This window comes from Crocodylus porosus, unplaced genomic scaffold (assembly GCF_001723895.1).
Source record: "Crocodylus porosus isolate Cpor-Errol unplaced genomic scaffold, CroPor_comp1, whole genome shotgun sequence".
In the NCBI taxonomy this organism is placed as follows: domain Eukaryota; kingdom Metazoa; phylum Chordata; order Crocodylia; family Crocodylidae; genus Crocodylus; species Crocodylus porosus.
In genome coordinates, this window is record NW_017728915.1 from 9,409,529 (window position 1) to 9,423,373 (window position 13,845).

The window sequence follows — 13,845 nt, forward strand, 5'->3', positions numbered from 1 at the left end:
GCCCAGCCCCGCCCCCCGCCGCGCTCCGGTTCTAGCTCCGCCCCGCCCCCGGGGCACCCACGCTGCGTTTCTGTTGACGTAAGCAGCGCGTGACTCCCCGAGGCTGCTGGGAGCTGTAGGCTTCACACTCAGCCTCGCTCTGGCGACGGCCTAGCAGAAAGCGGAGTCATGAGAGTCCCCCGGACCCGCGCGCTGCGGGGCAGGGCTGGAAGCCGCTTTTGTGCGGCCTCTCGGAATGGCCGCGCTGCAGCGAATAAAGTCCGTGTGGCCCGAAAAGGGACCGAGTGCTCCCGCCGTCAGGTGACACGCTCTGCTCTTCCCGGCCAAGGCTGCTTGGTGGCTGGAATGGCGGAATGGTCACCGTTGTCGGGCAGTAAATACCGGCTTGGAGTCTGCGCCACTTCTCTGCCTTAGCGTTCTTGTGCAATTAACAGGTTAATTGTGCAATTGCCTGCAGACCAGCTCGGCCTACGGAATAGCTGCTGGAGGATAAAAAAAATTCCAACCAGCTCTGAAGTCAGGCCTGGAAAACGTGTATTAGCTTGAGAGTGGGTTACTTTGATTTTCCATTTGCAGGTGTAGCAGGGTCTGCCCTGCAGCTGGGAGCCCCATCAGCTGCCAGAGCTCCCAGCTACAGGTGTAAAACCCTGGGGATTTCAGCTGCCAAGGGCTCTGGGGCATGAGAAACCCCTGAGGCCAGAGGATTCCTCCCCCCACCCCAGAAGTGCAAGAAACTCTTTGTGATCTGGCCTGGTGGTGTGCAGTACCCTGGTGGCTGGGAGCCCTGCAATTGGGGGGGGGGGGGGCCTCACCTGCAGAAGCTTGCCTTTTGCTGGTGCAGAGGGAGCCCAGAACTGGGCTGATGGGATCTAAGGCACGATCCCACAGTCATGTCTCCTGCCATGCATGTGTGGCATGGCAGGAGGTGTGATCGTGTGAATTAGATCCTATTCTGCCTTCATCTGCATGTGTACAGGGAACACTAGAACCCAGCAGCACCCAGTGCACTCTAAACAGTGGAAGAAAGAACAGGGAAAGAGTGAACTGCCTTGGCATCTATGTAGTATGCCTCCATCATCAGCACAAAGAAAATGTTGAGGAAATTATAAAAATCACAGGATTATGTCTGTAAGACAGCCTGCCTTTAGTTACGTTCAACCTGGCAGCTGTCCTCATAAGGATGACAAGTGAAGGAAAAGAGAAGTAGTGCTAAACAGATTTTACAAAATAATTGCCTGTCCTCAGTTTGAAACCACAGTTGTATGGGATTGGAACTTGCAGCCAAGCAAAACTGCCATAACAACTGAATGGCTTCTCAGCACCCATTACAATGTAGGCCAGAATAATACAAAACCAAGGTTGCTGGCAAGAACAGACTAATACAAAAGACATTCCTTTTGTGAGCACTCTAGATTTATGGTTGGCACTGAGAGCAATGTTTGTCATGCTTCAGCAGGATGAAAAACCTAGCTAGTTGTACCATGTTACACTTCCTCATAAGCAGAAGTGTAAATATCACTGAACTGATTTATAGTATGTAATATGTAACCTAGATAAGCTCTGGATACAGAAGCCATATCATTTAACAGCCAAAGAATTTGATTTTATTAATAAATCATTAAATCAATGGAATGAAATTATCTGCATATGCAATGTTTATACAGTTAAAAGTAAATGACATAAAAGGTTCAAGGTGAGCTGGAATGTCTTCCATTGATTTAGATGTTTTAAATGCACACAACCTTTTCCTGTTTCTTGCTCTTTAGGTAGGTCTGCAGAGGCATATGACCTCTCTCCTGCTTTTTTTTTTTTCTTTTCTTGAAGACACCTGAGAAATGTTGGAGGAGGGGAAAGACCAAACTGATCTTCTCTGCAAGTTTTTAAGGCATTTGGTTAATCCTGTTCATCCCTGCACTCTTTTAGAAATTGAGGTGGAAAGACTACTAGCCTCTGGCACCTGAAAATAATGAACCCTAATGTACTCTGAAACTGACATAACTTGAAAAAATCTGCAGAAGGGATTTGTCTGAGGGGAGAATGAAAGCTTTTCATGGTTTATCTTAATGAGAATGCAAACATTGCATGGAACAAATGTTAAGTGTGTGTAATTATCTTGCATATAGATAGTTGGGAGTGGTGTTTTCAAGTCTTTAGCTGAGAACAGAGCTGTCAAGCTGTTTTTTCCTCTTTTTAGAACATACTCAGAGTTATTGTTCTTCAAATACAAAGAATACAGAGAAAAGGGGATATAATCTTGTATGTCATATAAGTGTAGTAAGAAAAAGGAAGCCCTTGGAAATGTAAAGAGAAAAATCTCAGATCACAATTAAGTAGGCTATTTTTTTAACCTACATACCTAAATAAGTTACTTGGTCTTTTTTCCTGGTGCTGAGGGCACAACTGAAAACTGAGAGGATATTCAGTAATGACATTCAGTGATGCATCTACTCCTATAAGTTGGTTAACGCTGGGCATATCTACATGAGATTGCTTAATGCACGCTGGACTAATTCTACTGCTCATTAGTGCAGCTGGCAAAAAACATACTACTGCACAGCAAATTAAATTCAGCAAGCATTAGGCATCACACAAAAAGCATTCCTCTGTGCTAATACACAGTAGTGCCATTTATGTTGTGTCAAATTAGTACCTATTATTGCAGGTACTAAACTTAATGCACCATAATTACAGCGCAGTATTGAATGCGTAGACACACCCATAGTGGCTTACACACCAAGAGGGACAAAAAGGGTTTTTGAGAAGGTATTTCACCATAAGACTTTGTAGCAGATACAAATATGCAGTAGTTTTGTATCTAGAGAAAAAATGCACACTCACACTTTTGTAAGTTGAGATTTTAGGTATTTTACAGGAAAAAGATGGCTACATTGAATCAGGCTTAAACTATAAAATACACTCATATCAGAATAACACTTTAGAAAGAAGGGGTCTTATGGCCTGAGGTCAGGACCAGTAGTCAAGAATTTCCAAATCTTAGCTCTGAGACCAGAATGACTAAGAACGATTCCCACATTCTTACCTCATCTCTGATACAAACTCCTTCTCAGGATTGCCTGGCCAGTGTTTAGAAGGAATCCCTGTCTTTGACTGCTTCATTAAACATCACCTGAGTCTGATTTTCATGATTGGTGAGCACAGCTTATATTGACTTCAGCTGATTGTTTCTGCTCAGCCCATCTGAAATCAGGCAGTAAGCATCAAATCCTGTCACAAGTTATTAAACATTTGAAAATCTGGTCTTTAAACTTGTAGTATTGTTACCCACTTGCAAAACAAATCTAATGTATTATTACCTACTTCAGAGCTGTTGTGAGAATGCATTAGCTAATGTTTGTAAAACCTTTTGGAAATTGAAGTGCTATATAAATTCCTAAATATCATCTACATTGTACCTTGTTGTTCAGACACACTGTTGGTGCATATGTATCAATATAAGTAGTCTTACATAGTATTTTAAGCAATATATTTGACACATGCAAAAACAATAGTATAATACAGAAACCCACATGTGCTAAAGTAGTAACATACAGAGCTTTGTTTACAGTAGCTACACTCATATTTAGCTTAACATCTAACTAAACTAGGCTATTTATCAGATATGGAAAGTGATCTTATTATTACCCACCCACTACTGGCTGCTTCACAACTCACTTCCTTCATCTCATTATACAAGCAGCTACAGCTACTGCTTTTTCCAATGCATAATCAAAAAATTGATGCTCTTGCCAAGACAACCAACTTCTACTCTCCAAAGAGGCCCAATCCTTGAAAATGAGCTCACTCCTACTTGGCCTGGAGCCTGCTTTTAACTCTAAATCCAAGGTCATGTAGCTAGACAGGCTGGAAAAGAATGTGTAATTGGATTAACTAAGGTAAAAAAACTATGTACATTCTTAAATGAAAAAGGTCTACGATGAGTATGTGCTATAGTAAAGTACACAGAATGCAGTTTCCAGAGACGCTGGCTCTTTTCAGGGAATCTCCTGTCTCAAAATTTATAATTTTGCCTAATGTTTAAGAATTGACTAGCCTGATGCTTTGGAATTTTTGCCTTTTATAGTCACCTTGTTTGAATCTGGATAATTGTTTTGTCAAATTATATAATATTGAAAAACCATGGTTATCCCCTGTTCTAAGCTGAGATCCCAATAGAATGATTATTATGCACGTGCTTAGCGAAAAATATAGGCAAACATCTGCTTACGTGTGATACTTTGAACTCTAATATTCATTTGATCCACATCCTGTTTTTATCAAGTAGGGTTCAGAATACATTTCTAATTATACTTCTGGTAATGGCATATTACAAAATATGCATTTGGCGGCCTTGTCTTCCACTCCTTAGCTATAAAAGAAAACTCTACTCGCAATTCTTGAGCAAGATTTTCTGAAAGTTGTGCTTGTGCTGTAGATGGATTAGGCATTGATTTTTAGACCCACTGTAAATTTCAGGAGATAGCACTTGAAAGAACACTTACTTGCATTGAAGAAGGTTATCAGAACAATTGGGCACGGCCTTTTACTTAACATTCAGAACATGTAGACATCTAATTGTTAAAGATGCATTTGAAGTCAATTATGGTCTATTTGCACAAATTTTGTAATGGTTTGTTCTGATTTCCACATCAGATATAGCCAACTATCTCTACATCCAGCCCTACCCAACCCCTCCCTTCTCTTTTCCTCCATTTCCTCTTTGCCTTTTCTTCACATTTTTTTCCATCTCACCCTTTACTGTTTAGAAAAGTATCCTTGTCACAGTACACTGAATATCACCCCCTTACCTCTTGTTGAAAATCCTTTTCCCTAAAGACTAGAGCATAGATGAAAATGAACTGGCAGCAGCTCACTCTAGAGGAGACAGATGGGGGGGTGGGAAGAGAGAGAAGATCATTGAGGTTGCAGAAGCCTCTCTTTCAGAATTTACGTCAACATGTGACTAAAGTCCACAGTGTGGAAGGCTGATTTGGCTCCTAGTTGCCTTTGAATGATCAAATTGCAAGCTATGACCCAGGGAGCCTTTTTCACTTGTGTCTTGTCAGAAGATGATTTTTTTTTTCTTTCAGATGTGTATGTGAATCATGTCTTTAGCTTTTAGACTGAATTATTGCCCTGCTGTATGTAGAGCTACACACTATCCTCTGGGGGTGCTTGTACACGTACAGAAAAAAAGGATCAGGCCCCTCATGCTCTTTTTCCCCCCAGAGCAGAGCCTGCCTGCGGCAGCAGGGGTGAGGAAGCCGATGGTGGCTGTCACTATTCCATCACAGGGTTGGAAGCCCCTAAATTGACAGTCACAATTAAAAATCCACAAATTAAAAATCCACTGTTTTAATTTAGCAGAACTAAACCCCACCTCACGTGTACAAACACCCTTGGACACCTAAGTCGTTTCATGTATCTGGTTATTTTCAAGGGAAAGAAACACCCTTCCTGATGGGCTCTCACCAAATCACAGCTGTCTGCTGGAGAGTTTTGGAACTGCCCAGTGGGATGAGGGCTATATTGTTTTACCTCCCGGATTTTGTCACATGCATGAAAGTTTGGACCTCTAGATTTGTAGTTATATACTAGACCCATATTTCCCTGGGAGCAGATGAAATTCCTCCTCCACATGTACACAATCAGGCAGCAAGTCACATCCAGCTGTGTAACTGCAAACACAGCAATTTTAATCTCATATGACAAAATTACAAGCATAAGGATTGAGTGTATATTTCAAGTGCTTAATCTGACTCTCCTTTGTGATTGATTTGAGACAAGCAAACTGGAGGTGGGGGGTAACTAGGAAAGGAGTTCTAAGTGTTGCCTTTGGGGAGGATGTGCAAAATAGCTGTCAGCAGCACAGCAGCCAAAGACTAGACAAGCAAAGCACAGAGAAACAGCTGACTCCTGGAAATAGTAGATAACAGTAACACCAATTTTTGTACTTGTTGCAGCTACATTATTGGAAAAAAAAGCATGAGTGTGAAAAGGAAATGTTTACATGAGGGAGCCTCTACATTTCATTTTTAAATTCTACTTGTTTTCCAATCGGCATGTACTTGATATGTGTATGGTATCTATCCATCCTTAGATCTGAACAAGATACATTTGCAGCTGATGATGAGTATCAGTTTATTTCTTACAGGTGAATCTGTTGATCCATTTTTTTAAGCATATAGATTGTTATCCATGAGAGATTTCTGTAAGAGTAATACTATAATTTCTATCGTTAATGATGTGAACTTATTAAAGAATGCTAGTTAAGATCAGCATGGGTACAGGGCAAAGAGTTTGCATTCTGCACACAAGTTCATAGGTTATTTATATTTAATATTTGACATCTGGCTATTTTAATAATTTCCTTGAGCAATCACCAGTGCATGGATGAAATGTGAACCTTTTTTTTAAAAAAAATTATCTTGTGTCAAAAGTAAACTGCACTGTATTGGAAACTTTCATAAGAACTTTAGCAGCTGTCTTAGTTCAGACTTCAGAGTGCTTGGTAGTTGTTAGCCGGTATGTTAACAGAAGAGTGATTTGAGTGGACTTTGATAAACTCTTTAGTACATTTTCAGGCCATCTGAGATAGAAAGGCTGCAACATGGAAGCATTCTGGTGAGTCTCCTTTCATTATAGTTGGTAATTATAGAGGGGTTATCTAGACCAGTACACTTTCTTTTTATTCTCTGTGCTGAAAATCTGATCAATGGAGCATTTGTAATGTAACAAACTTTACAGAGTGAAACATTGCCACAAGGCATATGGTGACAGAAACATAAAACCTTAATGGGACCACAGAGTCTCATTTAAGTATTTTACAGTCTTCAGTAGGAAGTTTCATCGGTCCCCTGATTTTGGGATAATAAGATTAGGGCTGTATTTTTCTTCAATCTATCTCAGACATTAAGCAATTACTGCCTTTCTTTATTGTTTATTTTATATTTTGCTATGTAAAGCAGACATTACTTCATAAAGTATTTTGCTGTTTATATATATGATATACTTTATTGTTTTTGAAGACCAGCCATGTTCCATATGAAGGTCACTTTTACTTACATGTCTAGTAAGAGAATTAAAGGCCTTGCAGTAAGAGGTCTGGCACTACCTGATCACATGGCTATCATCACAAAGCTACATTTATGATCAGCAGTGTTGGTGAGATGATTTGAGACTCTCAAATGGAATGAGTGCACATCGGAGGTATAATGTATATTACTACTGACATTAATATGAAGATGTTCCTATGGGCTTTTGATCCTCCAGCAGTTATCTGGGCAGATACTGAAGTGTTTTAGTATTACTTGACCTCGGATATTTTTTGAGTGGGAAGCTGTTAGGTTTCCTTATGGGTAAAAGAAGAATATTTTCTTATCCCACAGCATTGCATAATAAACTCAAATGCATTCTAGAGGAAGGAAGTTTACCTTTCTGAAGCATTCTGTGTGAGCCACTGTGGGCAAAAAGACAAGCTGTATTACTCACATGTTCATGTGGTCATTCCTGTATTCCTATGTATGGGCTGGTAAATCTATCAGTCATGCTCAAATCATCCTTACAGATGCATATAAATGGAAAGTTATTATGAAAGGAGGACAGAGGCTGTAAAGGAGGGGGGAAAAACATAACATTAAAAATAACCCAAATACAGGGAAAAGAGATTAGATAAATTTAACCAAACAGCTCTGGGGTCCAGCACAGGAGAAGCAAATACATGCTTCAAAGTTATGGACAAAGATGCAAAAATTTGGAGAGAAACCTGGAAAAGTAAAGTATCACTACTATTTTAAGAAATAAAATTCCTTACAGTGCTTGTAAAATTCCTCCAGTGCTTACTGGACACAGTGCTTGTGAAAGGTGTTGGATTGATAACCCTTCTGACCAAATGGCTTAGCATGGAAACATAGTGCATGCAGCAGCAGCATAAGCTTCCCTGGCAATGTGCCCTAAATAGACTAAAGAGAAGTTCTTTCAGCACAACTTTAAATCTATAGCAATCTGGGCTTATATAACAACAACAAAAAAGGAATCAATTAGTGCTGGTGATAGAGGTTTGCTCTTTTGACATGTACCAGCTACAGTCTAGACAAGGAGTTGTCAACTGGGGTTGTGTGTACCCCCAGGGGTACTTAGACCATAGGGTACTTAGGCACAGGGAGGCGGGCACAGTGGCAGTGTCTCCCCCATCATCTTCCTAATTTTTGCTTCTTACCTGGGGGAGGGGGCAGGGTGCTACACTGCAGCGCCTCCCTGCCCCCCACCTCAGCTCACTCTGTGCCAGAAGCAGGGCCCAGTTGGGACAAGGGTACTGGTAACCCTCTGCAGGCTGCACATGTACCACATGGCCAGATGGGGGGGAAGGGCTCGCACATGGATGTCACCACCACCACCACCACTGCTGTGCCCCACAATGCTTTCCTGCAGCTGGTCACAAGTGTGGCTCCACAGGCTGCTGATGCATTTCACACCTTGCGCACTGCCCGTCTACAGCCTGTAGAGCCGTACATGCGACTGGCCATGGGAAAGCCGGGTGGGGCGAGGCAGCGGTGACTGCTGCATGCAAGCCCTGCCCCACCCCGTCCATCTGCCTGGGTGGCTCATGTGCAGCCCGTAGAGGGGCACCACAGCCCTTGCACCCCTGGCCCTGCTCCTGGGAGCGGACACAGAGACACACTTCCCTCTCCCCACTCAGCATTCTCGATCTTCCCCCCCCCATTTCCAGTGCTGTCTGCAAGAAGGGAAGGGGAGTGAGCTGTGGGCTGTGGTTTGTCTGACCTGAGGTGGAGGGGGAAGTGAATGGAGGGGGAGCTGTGAGGCAGTGGCCAGGAAACCCCAGCCTGCAGCTTGCTCCCACTCCCCTTTCCCCCTTCCTTTCTGCAGACAGCAATGAGGGTAGTGCTGGGTTGTATCAGCCCAACCCTGATTGTGTAGATTGACCCTAGGGAGCAGAAGTTAATTTGTTGTGCAATCGGACACTTTTAAAGCACTCTACAGCCATGCATGTGTGTCATAGCACAGCTGTAGAGCTCTTTCAGGGGGCCAATTACACAACAAATAAAACTTCTGTCTGCATCCTTAGTGGCAGTGAGGTCACAAGTGCATCAGCAGTGCTGCATCCCTTCAGAGGGAAGTAACATCTGGGTGGTAAGTGGCAGCCCACCTTCAGGCCCAACTGTGTTATTTCAGCCCACTGCTCCTTAAAGGTTGCCAACTGCTGAGCTAGACTGATGTCCCCAAACTATTAGATGGTAACAAATTCTGATCAATACTTTGCTTGAATTCAACCCATGGGTGACTGGCGCCTCTTGAGACTGGTGGGAACATAGTTTGTGAGCGGCGGCAGGGTGGTGAGCAGCGACCACCTGCAGAAGCTGGTGGCAGCAGCCAATCTCAGGGGGGCATGTGCCCTGCCCTGTGCCCCTCCTGCCAGTCACCTATGATTCAGCCAATGAGCTGGAAGTGAAAGATGCCATATACTCCCATAAGCCATCTGAAACTCTAGACAAAATGGAAGATAAAAAGAGACAATGTAAACTACACAGTAGCAAAGTATGCTTTAGAGAAAAATCAGTTACGTTTTAACTCTCAGCCATCAACCTCAGAGCAATGGAACACAAAATTAATGGAGTTCCAAACTACCTTTACAGAGTTTCAGCCATGGATTAAAGATGCGTGAGGAGGTCAAAAGAAATGTTCTCAACAAATACACTGTGGTATCTTGTGACGGGGAATTAAAGATAATCATTTATGTACTTTCTAGAAAAAGGTATGGGAAATAAATGAAGCAAAACAAAACAAAACACCCCCCCGCAAATCAACACAAAACAAAAACCCCACAGCCCTGAAAAATTGACTTTTTGCCCAATTTAATCTCTCTTTTCACTCTATTTACAAACTGAAAGCCTCTAAAAACCCCTATGTGAAAAAATGTTTGTTTTTTCCAGCTCAGATGTAAACTGCTGATGCATCTATTTATCCTTGTTTAAACAAAAAATAGGTAGGAGCAGTGGACCTGATGATTTTTAAGGTAACATGGAAAGATTATCATCAAATATTTTAACAGAAGAAAAATGCTACTGTTATGGGGAACGCTAGTGTGACAAATGAATGGTCTTCTATACAAAAAGCACAAGCAGAAACCTATGTAAAACAAAGGAAAATAAACCAAGAAAGGCCAATCACCTTCAGCTCAGCTGCTGAAAAAGATCTGGGAAAGAGGGCACCTAGGGAAAAGCCAAGGTATGAAAATAAATTATTTAAACAAATAGTGTGTCATAGAGAGAGGGCATAAAATATTCTGTAACATGCAAAGGGGAAAGGATGGCTGTATCAAGAAAAACATGCCCTGTGAAAGTAACAAGGACAGTGATGTAGGAAAAAGGATGGGGGCAGGGAGGGAGGAGAGAGATCTCAGTGATTTGTTGATGCTTAAAATTTAGAAGGGTTCTTCACAAAAAATTCCCTTTTGCCTTGTTATAAACCACCAAATTGGAATAAATGTGCTCCCAGACAAAATGAGGCAAAAGGGAGTGGGGAGAATCTATTTGCATTTCAGTTCACACACACCACTCACTCTTTCTCCTGTCTTGCTCAATTTACATGACAAAGAGGGGGGAAAAAAATCAATCCACAAAGTGGCTTTGGTTGGTTAAGGATTCATCAGGCAGCAGCTAACAATACTCTTATGTACCCTTAATCACTACAATGCATGGCTTTTTCAGCACTTAACAACATTGAGCTACTCTGATGGCTTTGACATGCTTTTGCTCAGCAAAGTATGTTGGAAAGCAACTGCTGCCCTTCCTGGTGCTGTCATACGGACTATAATCCTCTGGGTTTACACAGTTGTTCAAATACCAGATTAAAGGGGAAAGCTATCTAAAAAAAACAGAGGCACCAACTGGGAAACTACCTGAGCAGATACTTTAGTTACATCTACATTAAAAGAGCATGTTTATGCCTTTGAAAATACCACAACATTTTAGAGGAACACCCTACAAACAGTAATACCTACAATGTTACAGATTTGTCACAGAGAACAACAGCATATTACTTTTATAAAAGGGAGAGTATTTATGTTAGGAAATGGTCATAAACTATAAATAAATCAGAATTACAGGGTTTAAAAATTAAATTCCTATGAAAAATCTTCAAAGCATTGAAAATATTTTTGTTTGATTTCTTATTATCTGACCATCATGAAGAATTAAATTTTAAAAAAATTCAGGAAGTTTCCAGACAGTTAACCAGATTGAGAGAAATAATAATTTTGAAGATAAGTACAGAAATTAAGGTTAAACTTCAAAACAAGTAAAGGTAGAAATCATCAAAACAATTATAAACCAAAGAAATGTCAGTGCCAAGGTTAAACTGAATAGAAACCCAAATATTTGAAAACTACTGTATTGTCCATTTGAGTACCAAACAGCATTGTCTACCCTACAAAGGTGCCATGTGGAGGACAAAAATATAAAGGATCTTTAATAGGTCATTTAATCTGAGACTATATACTTTGTCACAAAAATCACTCCAAGTATTAATAACACAACCATAATTATGACTAGTATAATCTGTAAGTATAAAATATAATCTGTAAGGTAAAGTTAAGGACATTTGGGTGCTCTAGCTTCACTTCCATAATTTAATGCAGGAGTTGGCAATCTTTTTAAAAAACTGTCTGTGACCCCGCCACTGTCGCAGCCCTCCCTGTCATGTGCTGAAGGCTGCTATCTTGAGCCATCATATTACAGTCATAAACAGTACACCTGTTACTGATTTCCATTGCCAGTTGTGATGAGGAGCAGTTAATTCTACAGTGTGGGTAAGAATGGAGCCTGTTGTTGAAGGAAGACAGAGCAGCCTGAAAGACAGAGCAGGGAGGGCTGGGGTGACTGCTGGATACTAGGTTCATCTACACGTTCAATTAGTGTGGTGTGATAAACTCCGTTGCAGTTTGTGCCAGAGTTAGCAGCTCCTGGGCACAGTGACTACATGCACACCCACGACCAGAGCAGTTTGAGCCGGGGCAGAGCAGCCCTAGGCTAACAGCAGGCTGGGGGGGGAAATCACGCTAGGTTTTAGGTGGTGGTATCAGGGCTGACTGGGGCATGAGAGTGCCCAAAGAGTCGAGCCATGTGACTAGGCAGCAGGCAGGGATCTGGATCCCCTGCTGTCTTGACTGACCAGGTGCAATTTATGCCTGGGTCATTCTTTACATTAGGCACAGTTATTTTCATCACTATAAGATAGTCCTGGCCCCAGCAGTACTATCTTATGGTGATAAAAATTAGTTTTCTGCGGTCTAATAGCATTGCATGTATAGACTGTTATACTTTACACTGCAGCAAATTAGTCTACTGTGCAGTTAAGTGCATGTCTAGATGCACCCACTGGGTAAATGAGCAACACGTGTGTGGAAGAAATCAAACTTCGCCTTGTGGTTGAATCAGAGCCACCAGCTTTTCTTTATTTAGGGCTATACTGTGATCACAGGGAGGATTTCATACAGCAAGGGGAATCATTCACTTGTCTGTTTCAAAGGAATCCTCCCCCTCTAAGTTTTCAAGCATTTTTATACTTAAGACAGATAAAGAGAAAAAAAGGTACGACCTGAAAGAAACTAAAACAAGTTTACTTAATTGGACCTCTGTGCACAGAGTAATAAGACATGCAGGATTTTTTAAAATCTCAAAACATAACTGAAATAAGCAGTATCAGCTCTTCTGGTCTCTGTCTGTTTTTCTAGTCAGGGAAGCCAGAAGCCCAACTAAATTCACTCCCACATTCCCTAATTTTTTTTTCCCCCAACAAGTTAGATATTTATAGCCATTAGCTTTTCAACTTCTAGTTTTTCTTTCTCTTTACTTTCTGCTATTTCAACATACAAATTATATACTTCGTTTCTGGTTGATGGGCTATTCCTCATTTGCTTGACAGCACAGTTCAAGCAACATTGAATTATCATAAACACTAGGCATACTCCAGTAAAAACAACAAACAATACCAACAAACTATGAATGACGGTAGAGCTTAAGGAACTGAAAATAGAGCTAAACTAAAAACTCAAATTCTAACTATCTGACTTATGCAATTTAGCTGCTTCTTTTCAAATATGTTTACTTAAATCCTGGATTTCTTCTGACTTATCGGGAATATAAGTGCAACATTCTTTACCTATTAAAGCACAGACTCCTCCTTTGCTGGCTAGTATATAATCTAATGCAAGTCAGTTTTGCAATGTCATTTGCCTTATTTCCTTCATTTCTGTATTTATTTTATCAAAACTATCAGCAATAGCACTAGCAATCTTTTCCAGAGATGCTGCAACTTTCTTTATCTCGGACATAGCTGAGCCTGCGCCATAGGTGGGGAACATTATACCCCAAAACCTTTGATTTTCTGTAATTTCGCGAACATTGCGAATTCTTCCTTTAGGTAAGTGAGATTTAATAGTAAAGGCAGGATACGCTGTGGAGACATAGCACGTTCCTCTCCAACCGGAGGGAAGATTTTTATAGACCATATCTCCACATGCAAAATAGTGACTGGCTAGTGCAGTATATCTACTTGTATTACAGCGCGGGGACATCATCCATTGTGAATAATAGCCTGAAAATTGACCTGCAGGGGAGTAGTTAGATATCCAGGAACAATTAGAAAATTAAGCACCATTTATCTTAAATTCTACCTCACACTTACTGACTCTTACTACAACATGAGATCCATTACAGGTCCAACAGAACTTTCCAGGGGTGGCATAAGCTAATCGTACATAGTCAGACTGGTTGCAACTTACATTCTGCCAAGTTTCATTTCTATGAAAATCTGAATAGTAAGGGGCTA

At 41.2% G+C, this 13,845-nt stretch overlaps 1 protein-coding gene and 1 long non-coding RNA gene across 2 annotated transcripts in view; both read right to left on the minus strand.

The window, feature by feature from the left end:
- The window catches only part of NFATC3 (nuclear factor of activated T-cells 3), a 152,609-nt gene extending 150,134 nt beyond the window's left edge, over positions 1-2,475 (minus strand). Inside the window, exon 1 of the mRNA XM_019535415.1 lies at positions 2,357-2,475. Within this exon, the coding sequence (XP_019390960.1) occupies positions 2,357-2,475 (119 nt within the window). The remainder of the gene's footprint in view (positions 1-2,356) is intronic.
- Positions 2,476-2,758: 283 nt separating this feature from the next.
- On the minus strand, positions 2,759-4,875 carry LOC109310499. The gene is made up of 2 exons (XR_002101222.1): positions 4,806-4,875; positions 2,759-3,852 (listed from the first exon to the last, which is right to left on the minus strand). It is a non-coding gene; the product is annotated as an uncharacterized LOC109310499 (long non-coding RNA).
- Between the last annotated feature and the right edge of the window lie 8,970 nt (positions 4,876-13,845).